A 25,822-nucleotide genomic window follows, 5' to 3' on the forward strand; every position below is an offset into this window, starting at 1 on the left:
AATGATCTTATCCAGTTAACAGAAAAACCAATAAATGTATTCAAAAAACAGATAATATTCATTGAATCAGATCAGAATAGTGTAAAGCAGACAACCGTTTTCGGAAATTCAATAACCACAATTCACTATAACATGACTGTTGAGAACGCCAAGCAATTCTTACTTGACCACTTCATTTCCAAAAGCATTGCCATGTACATCGTGAGCGATGCCGATTTCGAGATCATCCAGACAGCCTATAGGGAAATTATTAACCCCTCTTATACTAAAGTGACTCGTAGCCTCATTCTATTGAACAACGTGAGCTCATATGCTGAGTTTAAAGAAATCATACTTCAAGCCCATGAAAAACTGTTGCATCCAAGTATCCAAAAAATGACTAAATTATTCAAAGAAAATCATTATTTCCCAAATAGCCAACTACTGATTCAAAACATCATAAATGAGTGCCGTGTGTGTAACCTAGCCAAGACAGAACACAGAAACACAAAAATGCCTTTTAAAGTCACACCTAGCCCTGGGCATTGCCGCGATAAATTTGTAATAGACATCTATTCATTCGAGGGTAAGCATTACCTTAGTTGCATTGACATTTACTCAAAGTTCGCCACTCTAGAACAAATAGAAACAAAAGATTGGATAGAATGCAAAAACGCCCTGATGCGTATCTTTAACCAACTCGGAAAACCTACACTGTTAAAGGCAGACGGGGACGGTGCATTTTCCAGCCTAGCTCTTAAGCAATGGCTCGAGTTGAATTACAATTAAACACAGCTAAAACGGGCGTGGCGGATGTTGAGAGATTACATAAAACAATAAATGAAAAAATTCGCATAATCAATTCCTCCAAAAACGATGAAATCAAAATGGGCAAAATGGAAAATATTCTTTATATTTACAATCACAAAACCAGGAATGACACCACTGGACAGACACCCGCACACATATTTCTTTACGCCGGACAACCAACCCTGGACGCACAAAAAATTAAAGAACAAAAAATAAACAAATTAAATGATGATCGTCAGGAATACGACATAGACACCAAATACAGAAAGGGTCCCCTTCAGAAAGGAAAGTTAGAAAACCCATTAAAAGAAAACAAAAATGTCGAACAAACCGACCCGGACCATTACAAAATCACTAATCGGAACAGAGCTACTAACTATTATAAAACGCAGTTTAAAAAAACGAAAGAAAATTAATGAGGTCCCCATTCCACAGGTATCTGGCGCACAGTGATGATACTGTCCCTGTTGCTTACCATGAGCCATGCCCAACAAATTCAGATAGGCGGCATCGATACAAACCATGGATATCTTCTTTTCTGTTGTTTGTTGTTGTTTTAACCGAGATTCAATCCCCGTTGGGATGGTAAATATCATTTGAGTTGTCGTCGATGTCATCTAACGGTAGGCCCAAGAAACGTGCTGTTTCGACGGGGTCGGACCAAAGGGAGGAGGGTGTTAGATGGGTAGGGTTTGAGGGGCATGCAAAGAGGTGGTCAGTGTCAAGCGGAGACTCGTTGCATGCAGGACATACATCGAGTGTGTCAGGGTCTATTCTGGATAAGTAGGAGTTTAACCTGCTACAGTATCCAGAACGAAGTTGCGCAAGGGTCACACGCGTTTCTCGCGGCAGCTGGAGCTCTTCGTCTGCGATGGGTGGTGGTTTAACTCCAAGAACGCCATTCACGGGAAGGGAGTCGGTGAAGGTGTTGATGGCTCCACTGTGAATGGCGGTCAGTACCTGTCGAAAGTTAGTTGCGTCCGAAGTCCGGTCGGCGTACTGTACGACGTCGTCGACGTAATCCAGGAATGACCTCTTGATGCTCCTAGGAGGCGGTTCCGCTCCAAGCAGATGGCTGCAGGGGTGATTTCTGCGAAAGCATCCCAGCAGGAACTGCCTGGAGAGGAGTTCGTTATGCTCCTTAACCGGGAACATGCGCGTCTCACTATGGAGGTGTTCAATCGGAGACATCAAGAGACATCCTGTAGTGGTCCGGAGTGCAGTATTTTGGCAGGTCTGAAGTTTCCTCATCTGCGTGCCACTGCATCCAGGCGACCATATGGGCGCTGCGTAATTGAGGACCGGCCGGCCGATTGCCTTGTATGTTGCCAACAACGTTTCTTTGTCTTTTCCCCATGTGCTGCCGGCTAGCGACTTGAGGATTTTGTTGCGGCTCTGTACTTTGGCGATAATCGCGGTCGAATGCGGAGAGAAGGAGCATAGACTGTCGAAAGTTACACCTAAAATCTTAGGATTATTGACAGTCGGAATTTTGACGCCGTCGACTGCAATGTTAAGCTCAAGTCTATACTCCTTCGTCCAGTTGGTAAAAATGGTCGCTGTGGATTTGGTGGGGGAGAGTGTTAGATTTCGTGCAGTGAGGAAACGAGAAAGATCGGAGAGGTAGCTGTTTACCTTCGAACACATGCCATCGATTCCATTGCCCGACGCCAATATCGTGCAGTCATCAGCGTACGAGGTTATGGAAACTCCCTCTGGTGGTTGTGGGAGTTTCGAGATGTAGAAATTAAACAGTAGTGGGGAGAGGACACCACCCTGCGGAACCCCCTGTTTAATTCTTCTCAGTTTAGATGTTTTACCTCGAAATAGTACGGATGACTGGCGACCGCTCAGGTAGTTCATGGTCCACCTCTTTAACCCTGGAGGGAGCGTAGTTGTTTCAATGTCCTGCAGTAGCGTTGTGTAATTGACCGTGTCAAAGGCTTTTGACAGGTCCAACGCTACGAGGATCGTTCTTTCGCAGGGTGGTTTCTGGTTGAGGCCACGAACTATCTGGGCGTTTATGACGCTAAGTGCTGTGGTGGTGCTATGCACTTTTCGGAATCCATGCTGGTGGCTGGCTAGGCTCAGGTGGTGAGTGAAGGTCGGGAGTAGCAAGGCCTCAAGTGTCTTCACTACTGGGGAGAGGAGAGTTATCGGGCGATAAGATTCCCCTTTGTTGGCGGGTTTCCCAGGTTTCAGTAGTGGGACCACTCTTCCGACTTTCCACACATCGGGTATTTGAAGAGTGGTCAGCGACAGATTAAGTACCTTGGTGAGATATTCTACTCCCGTCGAGCCTAGATGCTTTAGCATTAGCATGTTGATTCCATCAGGGCCAATGGATTTGGAGGATTTTGCTTTTTTGATGACACCCTGAACCTCCTCATCGGTGAAAGTAAGTGGCGCGCCGTCGTTTGGCATTTTGCGCAGCCGTCGGTTAACACATCGTTTAGCTTTATCTACCGAAGGGTGCAGTGTGAACTGCCGGCTAAAATAGCTCGCGCACTTCTTCGGGTCCGAAGAGGCATGACCATTGAATTGAACTTCAACTCGGTCGTCATGTCTCTTCGGGTTAGACAGAGCTTTGACAGTAGCCCAAAGCTTACTCACTCCGGTGGAGAGGTTGCAGGACTTCAGGTGTTCTAACCATTTCGTCCGCTTATGTTGATTTACCATACGCCGAATCTCCAAATTGAGATCCCGTATTCGGGGATCCCCGGGATCGGCATGGCGTAAGGTGTCGCGCTCATTAGCTAAAACGGCTGCTTCGGCTGGGAAATTTGGGCGGATTTCCGCTATTCTTCCAGCCGGTATGAAGCGAGCGGTAGCTGCTGCGATCACCTTGCGGAATTGACGTTCGCCAACGCATACGTCCGTAGGAATGGGTAGAGCGTTGAAGGTGCTCTCAGTAAATTCTGTGAAGCCGACCCAATTAGCTTTGTTAAAGTTAAAGTAGGTGCGGTTGTCCACAGAAACAAAATCAGGAGGCTTCTCGATCGAAATAATTATGGGCAGATGGTCTGATGCGAGAGTTAGCATAGGTCGCCAGGTTATGCTGTTTATCAGACCACCGCTAGCAATGGTAATGTCCGGCGAGCTATTACAGGTGCCCATAACTCTGGTGGGGGCTTCGTCATTCATTGTGCAGAATGTCGAATCGTCAATCTGTTCCGCCAGCTCCATCCCCCTACGATCATTTGACAGGCAGGAATGCCAAAGATCGTGGTGCGCGTTAAAGTCGCCTAGTACCAAACGGTTTTCACCACGAAGTAGCGCACTTATATTCGGGTGATATCCTGTTGGGCAACATGTAACTGGAGGGATGTATATATTAAATATTTCGAGCTCGACATCGCCTGACCGGATAGCTATACCCTGACATTCTAGGGTAGTATCCCTGGGGTCGATGTCTACATCGATTAGACGATACTGCACGGTGTTGTGCAATATGAAAGCTAGGCCACCACCATTATCTCGCTCGCGATCTTTACGTATAACGTTGAAACCTGCACAACTCAGAAGATCTGAGCGGCTGTTTAACTTGGTTTCTTGGACCGCAGCTATCGATAGACGTTCCCGATTCATTAGTGCAACTATCTCCTCGATCTTGCTCTGGAGTCCGTTGCAGTTGAATTGAAGTAGCCGGGTTTGTCGCGGGTGTCCGTGGGTGATCCTGGGGGTGAGGGAGTGACGTGTGGGTGGAATTTGTTGCAGCTGTAGTACCCGCAGGGGCGGTTGTCGCGCTGGGGTGTTGGTTGGCGACGCCACTGTTGTGAGTTGCGGGGACAGACTCCTGCAGCATGGGGCAACGTATGAGTCACTCCACTCACGTGTGGTGCGCAGGCCGGAACACGTCGAAAAATGACACCAGCCAGTACAAGAATTGCACTTGACGGATGTCACATTCCGGCGTATGACGGCTTGACACACGGAACAGACTGTGCGAGGGACCAAGAGCTGCTGGTTGGTTCTCGCACGAGGATTGGAGCGGGATGAAGGTTGGGGGGGGGACAAGTCAGAAGGGGAGTTATGTTGCCTGATTGAGCTCCTAGGGACCGTGGAGGTCCTTTGTTGGCCACTTGGATTGGTGGCGGCGCGGCGCGCGAACTGTGTGCGGATTGCACAGCCGTAGAGGCTTGTGTCGCAATATTGCGCAGGCAACATGGGGCCACGTAACGCGTGGTCCACTCCCTATGGGTCTTAAGGCCTGAGCAGGTCTTAAGATGGCTCCATCTATTGCATGTGTTACACCTGACCGAGGTGGAGTTTGGATGGAGCCGTTTTGCGCATACGCAGCAGAAAAATTCCTCCGGGCCCGGGTTGGACTCAATGCCAGCGCGAGTCAGGAGGATACGGAGCAACCCTGCTGCAAGGCATTGCTCTAATGACGACAAACACAAATTAATACTCACCGATCCAAACGGGGTTAGATCGCCGAAAAAACAGCCCTTGGTCGGATGAAATCCGAGTCAATTCCGGTGCGTAGAACCGGCTGTCGTGGGAATTTTCTCAAGTAAACCAATTCAAAGACCATCAGCATTCCAACATCATTGCCTAACATTCAACCTCACAGAAATAAACACTATAACCACATATTTTGGAAACAAAATACAAAACAGTACAGACACACCCCGCATCAAATTTTTGTATAACAAACTGATTAAAGAACCAAGCGGGATCACTCTACACAAAGAACGTAGACAAAAACGCGGTCTTTTCAATTTCGTAGGCTCAGCTTTTAAATTCCTTTTCGGCACACTCGACGACAATGACAGAATACAATTCGAAGAGAAACTGAATTCGGAGGCGAAAAATTCAATAAAAATGCACGAATTTAACGAAGTAATGCAGTTCGTTAATGACGGATTGCAGAGAAGCAAACAGTATGAAAACAATAGAAATAGCATTGACACCTTGGTTTATGAACTAATGCAGTTCATTGAGTACATTGAGGACCTTGAAATGGGAATGCAGCTCTCACGACTGGGACTGTTCAACCCAAAACTGCTTAATTACGACAAGCTCCAAAAAGTTAACAGCGAAAACATATTATTAACAAAAACATCCACTTGGATTAACTATAAGAATAATGAAATACTAATAATCTCACATATTCCTATTAATCATGAACTAATTAACACCATTAAAATAATCCCTTATCCCGATAGAAATGGGTACCAATTGGAGTACTCAGGCAGTGATTCTTACTTTGAAAACGATAATAAAATTTACAATCAAGACAACAAAGAAGTAAATAGTGAATGTATTGCAAACATAATAAAACAAAGAAACCCAACATGTAATTTTGTACCAGTCCTTACAAAAGAAATAATTAAGTATATTGAACCAAATGTTATAATAACATGGAATCTGACCCAAACAACTCTTACACAAAACTGTCAAAATTCAAACAGCAACATACAAATAAAGGGAAATAAAATTATAAGAATAACACAATGTAAAGTAAAAATCGAAAATATTATTTTAAGCGAAAATTATTTACACCCAGAAATTGACCTAACACCTTTGTATCCACCGCTCAACATAACTAAAATCAAAATCTTAAAACACAATGACATTATAAAAATGATTTCACAAAACAATATTACACTTTATACAATTATTATACTGGCTAATCTGGCTTTGGTCGCAATGATTTTTATTCATACATAGTAGTAGTAGTACATAAACTTTAATCCATTTATATTTTTGTATACAAAATTAAGAAAACAAACTGAAAGAAATCAGCCACAACTTCAAGAAAACGAACTTGGAGAAAACCCATTACCCACACTGTACCCATCAATGCCAGCCCAAGTATATGCTGCCTTTTTAAGGGGGGAGGAGTGACATATTCACTCTCACATCCATCTACTAATATCCAATTACTGCAGCATCAGTATTTTGGATACACATTCATTCTCACACCCATCAATTAAAGTCAAGTAAACAAATAACAAGAGCTGCGCATCATTTTTGCTGTGCAGAGAATTTAATGTAAACAAATGACCGATATTCAGTGGCGATCGCGCCTTAACCCTTTCACCCCTGAGTTTTTTTTCGAAATCAGGCGGGGTTTTCATCATTACGACAGCAAATACTGTAGTATGACTAAAATATACGATGTTTGGCATACCTGAAAAATCGGATATCCTTACGGTTATCCTGGGATATAGTATAATCCCAATAACATTTATAGGTGGGACGCATAAGTCCCAATAATACCAAAAGGAACAAAAAATTAAATATCAACTTCTAATAAAAAATAATGGATTTCACTGTTTATTCATTTTTCCTTTTACAAATTTAAGCCACTTGTGAAAAGAAGCAAAACATTTAAAACATAAAGCGTTGTTGCATCCAGAACAGACGTATTTGGTTCTGGTTTCCTTATTTTGTGAAGTGCAATGAACGCATCGGCGACGAGAAGGCTGTTCAATAGGAAGATGATCGCCAATATTTAGACGTTCAGTTCGTGATCGCTTTGCTGGTCTTCCCCCACATTGACGTGTTGAGAGCTTTTTGTGCTTTATTCCTTCAGCTGAATGAGCGAAATTTTACGGCGTTGACGTTGTGTAAATATAATCCAAGCGTTAACCACAGCTAGCATAAAAATCTTGTAAAATACCTTTTTCCACCATTTTTGCGACTTACGATTCATGTCGTATATTGCAGCCTTCTGATCTGATAAGTCTACGCCCCCCATTATACGATTGTAGTCTGCAATAGCTAGTGGACAATCAACTTCTAATTTAGAACCATCTTTTTGTTTTCGGCTAACGTTAGGTGAAAAACCTATAAAACGCTAAAACAACATTTTGCTCAAGAATGTCTGCTGTCAAGTTTTCTACAATTCGTTCTCCCAGAGTTCCTTTCAGATTAGAGGATGTGTCTTTTCCAGTATATACATTCAAGTCATAAGTGTAGCCTGTTTTGGCATCACAGCGCAGCCATAATTTTATCCCTCTCTTTATTAGCTTCAAAGGCATATACTGTTTCAAACTTGAGCGACCCTTGAATTTTGCCATACACTCGTCTATGGATTGCGCACTACTTTCACTTCGCGCTGCTGGGAATGTTTTTTTATGCATGATACAACTTCTAAAACTTGACCGTCATCGTCATCCAACTCCGATTCAGAAGAAGACTCATCACCTGATTTGCTTACATATTTAGCGTTTGCTACAGGAACTTCCGCATCTTCGTCATCGTCATCCGATGGTTCATAGCTAGACTCAGAGGCACTAAAATCATCGGCCATATCGTCGCTATCCTCTTGTAAAAAATAATCAGCAATTTCGTTCTCACCCAATTTTTTCCTTGTAGACTTTTAATGGTATAAACAAATATTGGGATATTATTATCCCAAACAAATGCATTATTGGGATTATATGTCCCAATGTAGTTACAAATATAAAAAACTTACCTTTTTCAATCCAATTTGTTTCCAATTTCGAAGGAATTATCTTTATTCACACCTAAACCGTAAAGCAAGCGGAATATTACGAATAAAAACTGAACCAGATAGACGTTTAACATTGAAATACAACGCGTGACTGATAAAATTTCGCGAAATGTCTGTGCAAAATATTCGGTAACGGGAAATTGATGTCAATAATAACGGAATGCGGTTACTGATCATCAAAGAAGTCTTCAAGGCTTTATTGGGTACATTTCAATGCGTAATTGGACCAAAATTAAAAGTTATACACATGTTTGAAGTTTGCTGGGACATATTGTCCCAGTAGGGGCGAAAGGGTTAAGCGTCTTCGCTTATACAAACCAAATAATCGATAAGCTCTCATCCAATGAATCAAGCGACCAACTGCACACTCATTTTAATGTAAACAATAGCCAATAGCCAAAACCAAAATTTTCATTCTCTTTGTAAATTAGTCTTAAGCTGAAATCCAATTGACGCACACGAAACCTTTCTTTCGTCGCGTACAATTTTAATAACTAATAAATAATAAAACATTTTAAACATTTGTATTTAATTTATTAAAAAACGGATCTTAGCGTTGGCCTTAGTCTTTCGACGGGACATTTATTTGACTCAATTATTTCAGTATATATATTATGTATTTTTATTTAGATATTTTCTAGTGTTCCATAAATTTATAACCGGTATATATTTTAAAAATTCAAGACCCATTCTGATCCCAACCATTTTCTAAAGATAAAACTCTATTTTTAATTGATGTGTTCATGTAAGGTCTCAAAACCCATTCAGTATCCGAAGCTTGAATTTCATCTAATATTCCCAATTTTATTTGGTACAACTTTAGTTGAAATCTAGGGCCAATTTCTATTAATTCCAACTCTTTATTTTCATACTTATATAAATGATGGCGAAATGATACAAAGTCATCATGATTAGCAAAAGTGATTACCCTTTGGGAATCCCCCTTCGGCGTAGGAAAAAGATGTTTTAATATATTTACTGCTCGCTGCCCAATTTTGGTTTTAAAATTGTGAAAGATTAAGTGGGGACTTTGTTCGCTCATTTTTCCAATAAAAGGTACATCATGTCTCATAACAACACTAGAAATGTTAAAAAACGCGGTAGGGCCGTTAGGTAAGTGGCTTATGACTATATTATCAGGTATTCCCCGATGTTCGTGTACAATTATAATATCTGTCACGTCGTTAGAACAGCATAATTTTACTATTTGCTTTAAATCATTTTTGCCCCTATTCATTCGCTGTGCATTTGGAAAAATTAGTCGTAACTCCTTTACAAACATTTTTAACCTTGCAGAAGGGTTGTGTGATGTCGTGATCATAATTTTTGGGGTGCAGCTGTTCCCATATTTGTATTCATCGTCAACTTCATCAACATCTGAAATTAAATATTAATATCATAAATAAAAAAGTAATTTGCAAATATCTACCAAATTTTGTAAAATATATGTAGATACAACTACTACTTTTCATAGATCTGTTTTCATACATTGGGGTTTGAAAAGTTGACTATCATAAGCTTGAATGTGTCACATTTTCAAAGCACTATTTGTGCAACGATCTTTTCAATATGCATACGAGTCAAGTTGTTTGTTCGGGATAAACTCATAGACCGTTTAAAATAAAATTTAGCGCACGGTCACTGTCTTTAGTTTCACATAACTAAAAACATAGTTTATATCTCAACTATGTTAAAAGTCAAAACAAAACATAAATACACAAGTTAGGAAAGGCTAAGTTCGGTTGTAACCGAACATTCCACAATCAATCTCTAAATTTTATTAACATAACTCACATACTGACCGCTATATGCGGTATAAAGACACCTGAAGTTCTTTATAATGTATTAGGTATATGGTATATGGGGCTAATAGAGCCCATACACGAGCACACAAGTGCGTTCGATCGGTGTGAATTCGTTTGCGCATACACGACACACAAATCCATTTTGCGTTCATTCTTCACAGAGTTAACATGTGAGACAGGCAAGCGGACCATTTCTTCGAATTTATTTCTAATGTCGCACTTTTATATATTTCTTTGTATTTCGATAACAAGTTATTCAAACTTTTATTTTTCTTACACTATATGTATGAGCGCTTAGGCAAAAAGCGAAAACTTTGAAGCGTGATTACTCGGTTTTTCATTTTTACGATTATTCTTAATTGGCGGGCAGGATAGAAAAAAAACTAAACGTCGTATGGAATTAGGGCAAAGTTTATTATCATTGGCATAAAATTATCTTCTATTTAAACTAAAAAAAATATTAAGAAAAGTCAAGTTTTAACATATTTTTAAACAGCATAAATTAAAATTTTTTTGTTCAAAAGCCACTCTTTATTAAATTTTTAATAAAATTTTAAATTTTATACTTTTTTTTGGAATTTTCTTAGTTTAACTAGAAGATAAATTAATAAAAAATATGAATCTCTTTGAATTTTTTGTTTCCGATAGAAATTGCGACCTGCATCCTGCCCGCCGTCCGAAAAGATTTCATATCCGAATATCAAAAATATCCAAAAAATTTGTGAAAGATGCTCAAGTATATAACTATAAAGCCTAGAAATTTCGCTTGAATCAATTATTTCTTTCCCTCCCAAAAAAATCGATTTTTTGAGGCCTCGAAAGCAGGCTCTGCCCTTAACACTTGCCATTGTCCGCGATCTTCACTGTTCGGCGACACGAGAGAAATGAGATTTTGTGCGCCGACAACGCCATACACGATACACATGCTCGCGCACCGATCGTAAAAAATCAAACATTTTCGCGAACATGGATCGGTACGCGAACAAGCCCATACACGATAAACCGCAAGCGCACACATACCGATCGAACGCACTTGTGTGCTCGTGTATGGGCGCTTTAACGGAAGTAGGTTTGAACAGTTTTGGTTCGATTTGAACAATTTTTGGTCATAAGGTGTCACATTTCAAAAGCACCATTTGTGCAGAGATTTTAATCTCGTTATATTAATTGCTTCGTGATTTGTATACTGGTAAGTAAACGAATCGAACATTAACAAAAATTAGGTGAACGAAACTATTATACTCTGTAGCAACATGCACCACGATATCTTAAAATTTCCTCAAGTTATCCTTGCGGATAAATGGACGAACAGGCAAAGATAAAAAAGATATATCTTGATTAAATGACATCCGCATTAAAACAAGAAAAAAAAAAATAACTTCGGCTGTACCGAAGCTAATATACCCTTCACAGGTGCATTTCTTTTAGTAACTATGTGTTCAGTTTGTATAGAAGCTATATGCTATAGTAATCCGATCTGAACAATTATTTCGGAGATTTTATTATTACCTTAAGCAGTAATCCATGTAAAAATTCGTGAAGATATCACTTCAAATACGAAAGTTTTCCATACAAGCCCTTGATTCCGATCGTTCGGTTTGTATGACAGCTAAGTATCTGCTATAATGAGCCGATCTGAACAATTTCTTCGGATATTACATTGTTGCCTTAGAAAATAATCTATACCAAATTTCGTGCATATATGTATATTGTCAAATGCAAAAGTTTTCCATACAAGAACTTGATTCCGATCGTTCAGTTTGTATGGCAGCCATATGCTATAGTAAGCCGATCTGAACAATTTCTTCGCATATTACATTATTATCTTAGAAAATAACCTGTGCCAATTTTTGTGAAGATACATTGTCAAATGTGAAAGTTTTCCATACAAGAACTTGATTCCGATCGTTCAGTTTATATGGCAGCTATATGTTATGGTGGTCCGATATCGGCAGTTCCTAAAAATGAGCAGCTTCTTGAAGAGAAAATGACGTTTGCAAAATTTCAAAACGAAATCTTAAAAACTGAGGGACTAGTTCGTATATATACAGACAAACGGACAGGCAGACAGACGGACATGGCTAAATCGACTCAGCTAAACATACTGATCATTTATATAGATATATACATACTTTATAGTTTCCTTGTGGGTGTTACAAACTTCGTGACAAACTTAATATACCCTGTTCAGGGTATAATAAAGAAAAGGTATAACCGAAGATTTTTTACTGACGCAATTTGCAGACAAGCTGAGAATATTTTCAGGTGTTGAGAAATTTTATATTAAACAAGTAGGAAAAACTAAGTTCAAGTGTAACCGAACATTTTACCTTCATACAATATTTCCAGGTGTGGAAAAGACATTATATTCAGGGGTGTTGTGGAATCTGATAGTTGTCGGAATCAGAATTGAAACCGATCAAAAAAAGCAGTAGGTGTCATGAATTCAGATATTATTGGTTTGATATTCGAAACAGAATTTGTATCGGCTTTGAGTGTCACGGAAACCAATTTTATCGGTTTTGCTGTCAGAAACAAATCAAGATATATGAACTTTGGTATGTTTCTATCACTTCGCACGGTTGGTTTATCTGTTTTCATGTTCGTTACATGTCCAAATTGGTTTGTGTGTTTATCTAGGTCAAATACTTTAGCCGCTAGAGCGTTTTAAAGGTTAAGAAAAATGTAATTTTTCTCAAAATGTTAAATTTTTTGTGAACGCTATAAGACCCACTTGTGGTAAGAAAATGCTTCCAACAAGCTAAATTTCCTTACCATTATCATATCCGCCGCAAGAAGATCTGGATTATGGAATGTTGATGAATCACAACTATCCTGAACAAATTTGAAATAAATTAGTATCGCCCATAGTTGTGGAAAATATGATATACATATATACCTGAACAGGTATGTGATATCCATGAAACTAATTTTAAAAACATGGTATAGGAAATAAAACACATCTCCCAAGGAACTTCTTAAAGTGAAAGTGAAAATGAGTGCACTGAAACTATAATCTTCCCACTGCAAAATAAGCTTCATCAAACAGGAATGAAGTCATTCTGTATTCATATCAATCAACTTTGTACATTTTTTACCTATTATTTTTTAAATAAAAAAGAAAAAAAATTTGTTTATAATATGACAATAAGTGCTGAATCGCAGGTCTCCAACTTAGACAGGTTTATTTTACTTTTCTCACAGCGTTAATGGGATATATTCAGGGGTGTTGTGGAATCCAAGACAGAATTGCTTAGCTGTCAGAATTGCAAACCAATTCTGATTTTCAATGGTGTCACAGAATCTGATTGGATTTTCGTCTTTTCGAACATACGCAAAACCAATATTCGAATCAGCTGTTTACTAATGTGACAAAACTTGCAAATGAATACATTTGGAAGCAATCCTATTAAAGTTTTTAATGAGTTCCGAATTAAAGAAAGATTTTAAGAGACAACATTTATCGAATGAATAAATACGCATTTGGGTGTTAAGTTACGTTTAATACGTTTTGTAAATCTTCTTTAAGGGCGAATTTTTTTTTTTTTTGCTTAAATCTCTTTAAAAATTATCTAAGAATATACCCCCAATGTTATAGATGGGAATTTGAAATATTGTCGAAGCTAGAAGGGAAATAGTGACCGAGCACTGGTAGATATGTATATACATACATATGTATATGAGCGCTTGGGCAGAAAGCGAAAACTTTGACGCGCGATTTCTCGGTTTTCATTCTTACGATTTTTCTTAATTGGCGGACATGCTGATTTGTTTTTACGATTCCGAGGGTATTGTAAACCTAGAGTTCGTCTCACCTGGCCAAACGATTAATGCTGTGTTTTACCTTGGTGTTATGAAGCGTCTTTTGTCACGCATTTGTCGTGCTCGACCACAATACCGTGAGGCAGGGTCATGACGCCTGTTGCACATTATCGCCGCGTCATCGGTCGACGCTTGTCACCGATTTTTGACAAAAAAAACTCCATATTAACCATTAATTACTCACCCTACTCACCTGACCTGGCACCCTGTGATTTTTACCTATTTGGAAAACTTCATTTGCCCATGAAAGGACACTGGTTTCAGAACATTTCAGCTGTCCAAAAGGCGACGACCGATATTCTCAAGAGCATTCCGAAAAATGACCTTAAACACTCATTTGAAATGCTAATTGACCGGGCTAAACGCTGTATCGAAGCACAAGGAAACTACTTTGAATAAAAAAATATCTTTTTCTTCTTAATTGGCGTAGACACCGCTTACGCGATTATAGCCGAGTTAAAAACAGCAAGCCAGTCGTTTCTTCTTTTCGCTACGTGGCGCCAATTGGATATTCCAAGCGTAGCCAGGTCCTTCTCCACTTGGTCCTTCCAACGCAGTGGAGGTCTTCCTCTTCCTATGCTTCCTACGGCGGGTACTGCGTCGAATACTTTCAGAGCTGGAGTGTTTTCGTCCATCCGGACAACATGACCTAGCCAGCGTAGCCGCTGCCTTTTAATTCGCTGAACTATGTCAGTGTCGTCGTATATCTCATACAGCTCATCGTTCCATCGAATGCGATATTCGCCGTGGCCAATGCGCAAAGGACCATAAATCTTTCGCAGAACCTTTCTCTCGAAAACTCGAGTTTTAGAAAAATATAACTTTAACTTACACCCAATTTGTGAAAGAGGTACTGTTTGATACGGTAGCCTTCATTATTAGTTGGCACTGCCTTTTTGTTATTGTGTAATAACTCAAATCAAAAAAACGAATGATGATTTAAAGTTATTTATGCATTACTTGATAAAAATTGAAGGTGTAGAAACAATTTAGTTAAGCGTTAGTGGATATAAAGTGAACTTTTAAAATACATACATTGTGACGAGTTACAGACTTTAAAGTAATTTTTGAACTTTATTAATAGTTAAAAAAATAACTTTAATTCAACATTTAATTTTTATTCCATTTATTCACACAAAAAAAGGTTGCAATCCAAGGAATTATCAGTGTTACCGTATCTACATAGTTTGAAAGAAACTAAAATAAATAAAGAAAACAGATAATAATAGAATTATTTTTTGTACTGGCGGCCTTTGCCCGAATTACAGACATAATCCTGTTAGTTCAACACCGTAATGTCGTCAGCTCTTTTGCGTTAGCGACTTTCGCTCGCGGTTCAAAAAAAAAACATTCTGAAAAAGGATGCGTGCGAACTATGTAATAATTACAGCAGTACGCTATTGCGTTGCATATTTGCTGACAATCTACTGATTTAGCGTTACCGTTTTATTGCATAAATTGCGCCTAAATTCACGCAAAACATGATACTTTGATAAATTTGAAACATGCTATCGGCATTGCCATCTCGAACGCACCCAAATTTAGCTACATTCATTTCACGATTATCAATTTGGTATTGACGGTATTAATTTTCTTTTATTGGTTCTGGTTAGTTTGCAAAATATGTATACATATATGGTACAAGTAGCCCTTATAATTGGTTTACATGCAATCATTATCTTATAGCATTGACAGACGGCAGCGTTAAACCAGATTAATTGCATTTTTCGGGATTAATTCAGGAGTTACCACAGCTAACTCCGTTGCTGAATCCAAAAATAACTCTCAAAATTTTAGGGAGTTTGTGAGATTTTCGTTGGCAACATTGTTAAAAATGGCCAATTTTCATCTATTGTGAATGAAATACAAGCAACCCTGACAGCTGTTTATCAAATTCTCAATATAATATCAATAAAACTTCTATGTTATGATGCAGTTTTAAAAATAATGTGTTGATATGTTTTTGTAATAAAAAATGGTTTGGTAAAAATTGGTCGGCTAACAACCGTAATGTTTATCTTCTACCAATTTTCATTGAAAATATTATAAAAAGGACAATGAGCTGTTTATGAGAGTTTCAAACTCGCATAGCTGCCGTCTGTCACCTACAAATTTGGATCTGATTAAGTGCGCAGTTAATCCGGATTAACGCTGCCGTCTGTCAAGGCTATTATTGTATGAATAAATATAATTGAACATAAGTTAAATATTCAATGAAAGTAATTTTTGTAGTACTTAATATAAAACAAACGTGTAGAAATGAACTATTAGTGGACTTAACTTTTTTAAAAATATAAGTTAAAAATCATAATAATTAGAGAAATAAGTACTTTAAATATATTAATTTTTGAAATTTAAATGAAGTCAGTGACAACTATAATATATACAGTGAGAGTCCTCATAACCTGGCACTCACCGTCGTTTTTGTGCGGCTAAGGGAGCTGTCCATGTATACATATATATGTATTTTTACTGTTACAGCGAGCTTTGCATGAGGAGCGTACTTTTTAATATATTTATGACAAAGTGAATAGGTCTGCAAAAGAGCAAAGTTTTAGGATTTCCTGTGATCTTCATATACAATGTATGAAACTGGTAAAATCCTTTAGGCCAATTAGTTAAATGTGCTTCTTATTAAAAGTATAGAAAAGATCCAACATCGATCGCGCTGAAAATTGCACCTTTTTGGATATCGTTATTTTAGCTAATGCAAAATTCGAATACAATCTCTGTGACATCGCACAAAGTGTATTAAGCCTCGAAAAGTAATGATGAAGTGGGGTTTGATCAATCCTTCGAAATAAAGGAGCTGCCCCGCAAGAAAAATGGGCAGTCGGGGCGAAGGATTGGCAACAGCTCTAAAGTATGTGCCAGGCCAAGTTGTTAATGGGTGGTTACAACGGCTGACTTTCTAATTGTTTTTTCTTTGCATTCGTAATGATATCCGTGCGCGATAAATGCGCAAATAAAAGCAATCGGAGTATCGCTCAATTTGTTGATGCAATTGTTCAAAACAATGGCGACCGAAGAAGAAAAGTAAGAAATGTTCACATTTTTTACAAGCAGGCGGTGTTGTAAAACTTTAAGGACAGCGGTCCAGAATTTCCGTTCTTGCAAATTCCTCAACGACATGGTGACTTACACCTTATATAGGTCTTACGTAGTTTTCGACCATTTTAAATATACATTATTTTGAAATTGTTAGGCACTGTTGTCGAAGCGTCTTCAGTTTACTCTCAGCTGTCGTACACTACACAACGCAACGAAATTTATATCATATCCGAAGAAGCTCTCACGATAATCCTTCATCTAAATGGAGGTCTAAAAATATAAATTTGCATAAAAGACATCATGTTTAATCAAACTAGCTTTAAAAGAGCTGTGTCATGAGTGTGTTATTTCATATGTGAATTCTGGACTGACAATTAATAATGCTTATAAAATAAATCATCGTATAGTGTTTGCAAAATTTACTAATAATACTTTCGTTAGTTGCTTTCAAAATATAACTAAAGCTGCTGAAACAATTTATAAATGGAAGAAGAAGGTTTGGATGATTGCGTGACAGTTTTTGGAGACGGCACATGGAACAACGCGACCACACTTCACGTTTCGGTGTTGCAACTCTTGCGGGTAAATATAATAAAAAAAAAAATATCGTAAAATCGACTTATTGTAAGAGTTGTGAACTATGGGAAAAGAAAAAATATACTCATCCTGAACAATACGAAGGTGGTATGAAAAGCATGGCGATTGCGATGCAAATCATGTTGGATCGGCTGGAAAAATTTAAGTTGACAGTGTAAAAGAAATATTTAGCTTAATTGGCGACGGTGATAGTGCCACACACAAAGGCTTATTGGATTTGAATCCATATAATGATAAATGTATGTACATATAGAAAAAAGAATGGCCACGCGATGACGTAATCAAAAAAAATAGCCAAAGGATTAGGAAGGAGTTGGCTGATCAAGTTATCAATAAATTACAAAAATGTTACGGATTAACAACTACCAGACATCAAGAAAATATTGATGAAATGTGCAAAGGAATTTTGGGCATAATTTTATCACTTATGTTCATCAGATAGAAATCCAAACCATAAAAATTGCCCCTTAGGTGAAAATAGGTGGTGTTCCTATCGCCGCGCGGAAGCTCAAATAAAGACTTTGATAAGGATATTACGGAAGCTTTGAAACCAATTTATACAGATTTGAGGTCAAGGGTCACAAAATAACAACGAAAGTTATAATGGGTTGCTATGACACTTTACTCCAAAGCACCATCACAGAGAAATGAAAACGATCGAGCTCGCTAATTTCCAATTAGTTTCAATATTTAATGATGGTTTTTATAGTATTTTTTTATAAGTGATGGAAGTAATGTGCGTGGCCGTATTGCGGAAGAATATGCTGTTCAAAGAGATGACAGCCGAATCAAGCAGACGGAGATGCGTCACGCGGTGTCCTCAGCAGGCATTTTTCCAGGAAGAAGAAGGGGTGTTGTATAGGCCAGACATAGCAGAAGGCAATTTTTATGGCAAATGTAAATCATCGTTAGTTGTAACTTTAAACGCTTTTTTCTCGAAGCGACATTTTTCAAAATTGCTGACATCATAACTCAACGAGAAATTAACCGAAATTAAAACTAAGTATTCTTGAATATATTTACTACACAATGATCTACAATTTTTCTGATTTGTTGAAAATTGTCAATTTTGCATTAAAAAAACGACTACCTTTTTACTTCAAATTAACGACACTGTTTTCAGAACTACTCCAGTTTGTTAATTTTTGTAATGGCAATATATTCAACTTTAATAACCTTTTTGAATTTATTTTGTTTCAGCTACTCATTTGGCCGAAATCATGTCAGCAGCTAGGGAACTTATTTTTGTGCAGCAGTGTTGCTCCGTATCCTCCTGACTCGTGCTGGCACCGAGTCCAACCCGGGCCCGGAGGAATTTTTCTGCTGCGTATGCGCAAAAAGGCTCCATCCAAACTTCACCTCGGTCAGGTGTAATAAATGCAATGGATGGAGCCATCTTAAGACCTGCTCAGGCCTTAAGACTCACAGGGAGTGAACCACAAGTTACGTGGCCCCCTGTTGCCTACACAATACTGCGACACCAGCCTCTACGGCTGTGCAATCTGCACATTGTTCGCGCTGCGCCGCCGCTCACCCCGAGTAGCCAACAGAGGACCTCCACGGTCCACAGTGATTCGCCTGGATCATAGTAGGCGGACAAACGTCAATGTAAACAATCAAATAATTGACAGTACTCTGATTATAACAACCCTTGATATTTCACAATTTTAAGGAAGAATTGCGCAAAATATTCTAATACGGTTAACTACAATAACTTTAATTGAAGTGATACGGTGTTATCATTTTTATGTTTTCAATTTAAATAATAAATACAATATAAATAGTGATATAACAAGGTTTGCAGAGGAAAACACGACTGCTGATGAAATGGACTTTAATTTAGATGATATGTATGTATATTTTATGCAATTTAATACTTGGTTTGCGTTTAGCTAATACGTTGTACGAGGTTTTGAAAACTCATATAAAAATGTTTGTGTTCTTTTTATTTTCAAGTTTTTAACGTATGCAACTTTTTTTATCCACATATATCCAAGCTAATGTTTGAATATTGTATAACGGCAACCTTAAGCTATACAATCGAGTACCACATCTTTCCTCAATAATTTTTAATTATCTTTTTCCAGATCGAGTTGGTTCTATTTCAAAAATGGAGTTATTTGAAGAATGGCGAAAATGTAAAATAGAGCAAAATTCCAGGTTAAATTTTGACAAAATTTAGTGCTATAGATGTAACGTCTGATACACAGAAGGATATAAAGTTTAAAATTTCGAGTGTTTCGCCAAAATTTTCCAAAAAATGGACTGAAGCAAATATGATGATTGAACGCTTTTTAAACAAAAATCGCAGTTGGTTAGAAGGAGCAGATTTACAATTTCACCTACAAATGGAACATCTCTGTCCTACCTCATCAACTGGAAGCAATCGTCCTCAAGGTAGACCAAATACAAATTTTGAAGAGTCGTCTTTTAAAACGAAAAAACGAAGGGTTGAGGACTTACTAGAATCGCGAGGTGCCATCGAGTTGATCCTAGCCGCTGAAGTAGCAAATCGCTTGGAGGGTAATAGAAACATAGCTACTTCGATTAGAGAAAGTTTGAAATCTACAGAAAAAAAGAAGTCTGGTAATACTACATGCGAAGGCAGGCAATTGACAAGTGATGAGGCATTAGCTTATTATGTGGATTCTAAGTGCACAAGATAAAGTGCACAAGGAAAATATATATTCTAATTCGTCATTCACACTAATCAGCGAATGGGGATGAGACGGAAGCTCCGCCCATAGCGCTTATAAACAAAAATTTGAGAACTGCGATGCTACTGATGAGTATCTGTTTGTTTTTGCTATTGTTCCATTGAGATTGAGTGACGATGCCAGCCAAAATATTTTATGGCAAAATCCGCGGCCTTCGTCCACTCTTTATGTCGCCCAATTAAGCTGATTTTTTCAAAGGAAACAACTGATTTTACTACATCAGAAACTAACAAGGTTTTGGAAAAAGCATCTCAACTTCTTCCAACACTATGTGATAATCGCGGTTCTCAAATTTCGGTAAAACATAATCTTTTACTTACAATGGCAGACGGAAAAGTATGTAATGCTTTAACTGGTACACTTTCTTCACAAAAATGTTACATCTGTGGTGCTACTCCCAAACTGATGAATGGCGAATTAAAAGACGTAGTGGTTAAAAAAAAACATTACAGTTTAGGTTTGTCTACTTTGCACGCCTGGATTCGTTCCTTTGAATGCATGTTACACATTTGTTATTGTTTGGACATAAAAAAGTGGCAAGCTAAGAGCGATATAGAAAAGGCTAGTGTAAAACAGCGTTCGGAAGAAGTAAGGCAAAAGTTTAAAAACCAGATGGGACTTATAATAGACACACCGAAACCTGGATATGGGAACTCTAATGATGGGAATACGGCCCGCAGGTTCTTTATGAATCCGGACCTGAGTGGAGGGATTACCGGATTGGATATTAATCTAATTAAAAATTTTAGCATTTTATTGAGAACGCTATCCTCCGGCTACGATATTAATTGCAATAAATTCGAAAATCTTTGTTCCAAAACCAGAACCCTTTATCTTAATTTATATTCGTGGTACTATATGCCTGTCACGGTACACAAAATCCTGGTACATAGTACGGAGGTAATTAGAACTTGTATTCTTCCTATCGGGCAACTCTCGGAGGAATCTCAAGAGGCCCGTAATAAGGACTGCCGTAGATTTCCCAGAAAGCAGTCACGTATAGCCACGAATATAGATTTACTACATATGCTTTTAATAATATCCGATCCGGTAATCAACTCACTCAGAAAAGTTCCCAAAAAGAGAACAGATAAATTACCGGTGGAAGTTCTAAATTTAATTGTACAGCCTTCAATACTATCAAAAGTACCACGCCAGGTAACATGTGACCATGACGGTAAGGATTATGTAGTATCTGATTCAGATGAATCTAACAGTGATGATTAGTTATTTAATGAGTAATGATGTTGTAGTATTAAACATTTTGTTGTTGTGTGTTATTGTTATTTTTATGTTATTGTTAATATTAGGTCTGTTAGTAGAAAACCCTTTTATTAGTCAGTTATTGTTATTTTTATGTTATTGTTAATATTAGATCTGTGCGTAGAAAACCCCTTTATTAGTCAGCTCGCTTCTCATTAGTTGAAATGTAATGGACTTACAAACAGATTTCTATGCATTTCAACCAATTAAAAACGCGATGATTAGTAACAGATTTTCTACGAACACACCTATTATTGATATTATAATTTTCTCTACGTTCAAATAAATGTTGTGTGTTCTGATATTTAAAAAAATAATTAAGTATATTTTTTAAACAATTCTTTGTTTTCTACACGTAAATCTAAAAAAATATATTAATTTTTTCAATGAAACTTAAGATAATTAATTAACACGACCAAAATAATTAAATTTCAAACTAAAATATTTTTATCCCCCTAGCTTGTATTAAACGATACACTGTGCGGTCTCCAGGAGCTCAAACATGCAACATAGCTCCCATTCTGACAGATCTTCTGAGTTGTGCAGATTTCAACCTTCATATTGCACAACACCGTGCAGTATCGTCTAATCGATGAAGACATCGACCGAGTTATATCGTCACATCAACCCCCACCAAAACCCAGAAGGCACCAATAGAATAATAAGAACATATCATTAAATTTATTTTATTATTTGAGGCATTGCAACAACTGTAATTAATACTTCCTGTTATCAACTTTTGTGCAATTGTTGTTGTTTTAATTTTTACTGACTCATCAAATTTATTTTACTTGCTTGACTTCATAAGACAGCAATGGAATAGTAAGAACATGTCATTAAATTTGTTTTATTAGGTATTTAAAACATTGCAAAAGTTGTAATTAATACTTGCAAAAATTGTAATTAATACTTACTTCCTGTTATCAACTTTTGTGCAATTATTATTGTTTTAATTTTACTGACTCATCAAATTTATTTTACTTGCTTGACTTCGTGTGGAATTGGTTTGAGAAATAAAAATTATTATTGGTGTAACCTTCGAAGAAACAAGGTGTTTAAAGTGTTTTATTTGAACGGAAGAAAGTTTGAGCAACATAACTGGCGCAGTCGAAAAGCCAACGGTTCGAGTCGAAACTAAGAGTGCTAACGAAATAAAACTTTGTGAATCCTTTGACCACATAAGGGGCCGCCTGTTCTAAATCCGAGGGAATATCGGACGGAAAACAAATACCAAGAGCACATTGGTATAAGGCCACAAGGAGATAAGTGAACCGTTGGAAAAAAGGACCTACACCCCTCATGCATACCATTCTCATAGGGGCTCTGTAAGTAAATGAGCGGTTATTGAATTACATATATATATACAATAAAAAAAATAATAATAAAAAAAAAAAAATTGAGAAAGAATTGAAGAATTGAATTGAAGAAAAGTTAACATACATATATATATATTGCGAAAGTAGATGAAATTAGAAAATTTGGAATAAGAATATATTAATTCAAAAGAATGATTGGAAAGATCAAAAAAAAAAAATAATAATAAAACAAAAAAAAAAATCGAAGAAAAGTTAACATATGTATATATAAGAAAATAATAAAGAAAATATAACATACATTGCCAAAATCAATAAAATTAAAAAAGGAAAAGGAAGAAGTGGAAAAGTAGAAAAAGTTAAATAAAAATTAATTACATATAATTTTTGTGTAGGCATTATTTGATTCCAAATTCCTATCAATCGGAACCAAATTATTATTATTATTATTATTATTATTATTATTATTATTATTATTACAATAACGCCAATCGGCAATATACATTAAGAGAAACAAATAAAAAATGAAAAATGTAGGTAGAAGGTAAATGTGTATATGCAGAGTACTATGGTGATGGTTTCTGGTTGTGGCGGGCAGCAAATGGAGTCCTTGGTTAAACAAGCAGATGTTTCTTAGTATTGTTTATGAAGGCAGAGTATGTATCTCCGTAGAAGTCAATCACACCTTGAAAAGAATTGACAGATTTGGCCAGTCTATTCAGAGGACCGTTGATCACATAATTTTTCTTGGAGTTGGAAGTTTTTAGTAGACGATTACGTCTAAGTAAAGTGCCTACTGGGGCAAATTCAAAGCAGCCAAGAATGTCTGGAGCATCAATAATATTATTGACAACCTTGTAATAGAAACTAAGATCGGCAACCTGTCGACGTGCTGATAGTTTATTGATACGAAAGCTCTGGTAAATTTCATCAGTGGAGTAAGTATGTGTAGACGATGATAATTTATAGGCTAACGACTTGCAGAGTTTACGTTGAACCTTTTCCACTTTGTCTATAGATGCATTAGTATATGGAGACCAGATGACTAAACCATATTCAAGGATAGGTAGGACTAGCGATTGAAAAAGTCTGGTTACAGAGTAGGGGTTGTTGAAGTCTTTGCTGTTTCTTAGGATAAATCCGAGGGTTTTAAATCCCTTTGATGTGATTCTATCAATGTGTTTAGAGAAGGAGAGCTTGTTGTCAACAATGATCCCCAGGTCTTTTATCTCATCAACCTCTATGATTTCCTGATCCTTGAGTTTGTATTTTGCAGGAATTGGTGAGTGTGAGCGAGTGAAAGTTATAGCGGCGCATTTGTTGATATTAAGATCAAGATTGTTCACAAGGCACCAGTTACCAAGAGAGTCAATATCATGCTGTAGAATTAGGATATCTGACATACTAGCTATGGGCCTGAAAATTTTGAGATCATCTGCATACAATAGGTGATCTGATATGATATTGTTGCCAATGTCGTTTATGAATATATTGAAGAGTACCGGGCCCAAATGAGATCCTTGTGGTACCCCAGATGTAACGATATATTCGAATGAAAGATGGCCATCGACTCTAACTTGTAGGCGTCTACCCGTAAGATATGAATGGATCCAAGACAAAGCACTACTTCCAACACCATAGTTGCTCAACTTGTGCATGAGTATATCATGGTCAACACGATCAAACGCCTTGCTAAAGTCTGTGTAGATGCTGTGAACACAGTTTCCGGAATCCATAGCATTTAACACCTTGTTAATGTATATGAACAAATTAGTAGTTGTAGATCTGCCCCCAGTAAATCCATGTTGTCGAGTGATTATAACGTGTTCGAAAGACTGCAGTAGTTGTGGTAGCACCAATTTCTCAAACAACTTAGCAAGGGCAGACTGAATACAAATAGAACGATAATTGGTGACCATAGCTTTAGATCCATCCTTATGTATTGGAGTGATATATGATAATTTCCATGACGAGGGGAAGATACCACCGCTAAGTGATTCACCAAACATATGCGTCAACGGTTCGCAAAGACTGATCGCGCAGTTCTTTAGGAATAAGTTAGGTAGACCATCAGGTCCAGCACCTTTTCTAGGGTCAAGTGAAAGGAGTAATTTAAGTACTTCGTCATATGATACTGTCAGATCGTTCAGGAGTATGTTCTGAGATCCCGGGTTGTAGGTAGCTGCAGCAGCGCCATGGCGATTGTTAGGTGCGTAAACACATGGAGGAAGGTATGTCACTGCTAGAACGGTTTTTGTCTTTGACATAGTTCCAGAAGGCTTTGATGTCCGATTTGAGTTTGGCTTCAACATTACTCACGTAATTTTTATAGCACTCAGAGCTCAGTGATTTGCACTCAAGTCTCAGTTTACTGAAGCAAGAGTAATTGTAGTTGGTACGTCTTGTCTTGTACAACGCATGCGCCGACTTCTTCAATTTAATTTTGCGAATGAGATCTTTTGAAAACCAGGGTGGATAACTGCTGTGTTTATAAGTATATGTATCAATTGTGCTGAGTTTATATAAATCGATCCAATTTGTTCTCAGGTAGAAAGTGTTGAGCTCAGCATAGTTGGCCTTTTTGAAAGAGTACGTAGAGGAGTAGATAGGAACTAGTCCAGGCTGAAAGTTGAGCGTGATATCTAGAGCGCGATGATATGTGTCTTCAGGAACCAAGGCAAGCGAGTGTTCAGGAGAAATGTCGATGTCGCTGAAACAAGGGCTGAGTTGTGAGCATTGAGAATGTGGTTGCGCTGTGTGCAATTCAGGAGCGAATAGCAGTCGTAAAGTAGTTTTTCACAGTCCGCACGAGAAGAGCTGCTAGGGAGGTTGAAATCACCAACTATCAGTAAGTCAGATGCTTGGTGTTTTTCTCTAATGAAAGAAATAGTGGCCAGGTGGTCAACAAAGATGTCATAAGGTGTCTGAGGAGGTATGTATACACAGCCGATGATTAGGTCACGGGATGCGCCCTTCACCCTGATGAATATTTGCTCT

General features: G+C 37.8%; 2 protein-coding genes across 2 annotated transcripts in view; one reads left to right on the forward strand and one right to left on the reverse strand.

Moving 5' to 3' along the window:
- The window catches only part of LOC126764095 (uncharacterized), a 48,204-nt gene extending 25,355 nt beyond the window's left edge, over positions 1-22,849 (forward strand). Inside the window, exon 2 of the mRNA XM_050481885.1 lies at positions 19,620-22,849. Coding sequence (XP_050337842.1) covers positions 20,385-21,476 — 1,092 coding nt within the window. The 5' untranslated portion in view covers positions 19,620-20,384 and the 3' untranslated portion in view covers positions 21,477-22,849. The remainder of the gene's footprint in view (positions 1-19,619) is intronic.
- Positions 8,808-25,822, reverse strand: part of LOC126764140 (brix domain-containing protein ZK795.3) — a 49,122-nt gene continuing 32,107 nt past the window's right edge. The window contains exon 2 of the mRNA XM_050481941.1: positions 8,808-9,634. Within this exon, the coding sequence (XP_050337898.1) occupies positions 8,937-9,634 (698 nt within the window). The 3' untranslated portion in view covers positions 8,808-8,936. The remainder of the gene's footprint in view (positions 9,635-25,822) is intronic.

This window comes from Bactrocera neohumeralis, unplaced genomic scaffold (assembly GCF_024586455.1).
Source record: "Bactrocera neohumeralis isolate Rockhampton unplaced genomic scaffold, APGP_CSIRO_Bneo_wtdbg2-racon-allhic-juicebox.fasta_v2 cluster09, whole genome shotgun sequence".
Taxonomy (NCBI): Eukaryota; Metazoa; Arthropoda; class Insecta; order Diptera; family Tephritidae; genus Bactrocera; species Bactrocera neohumeralis.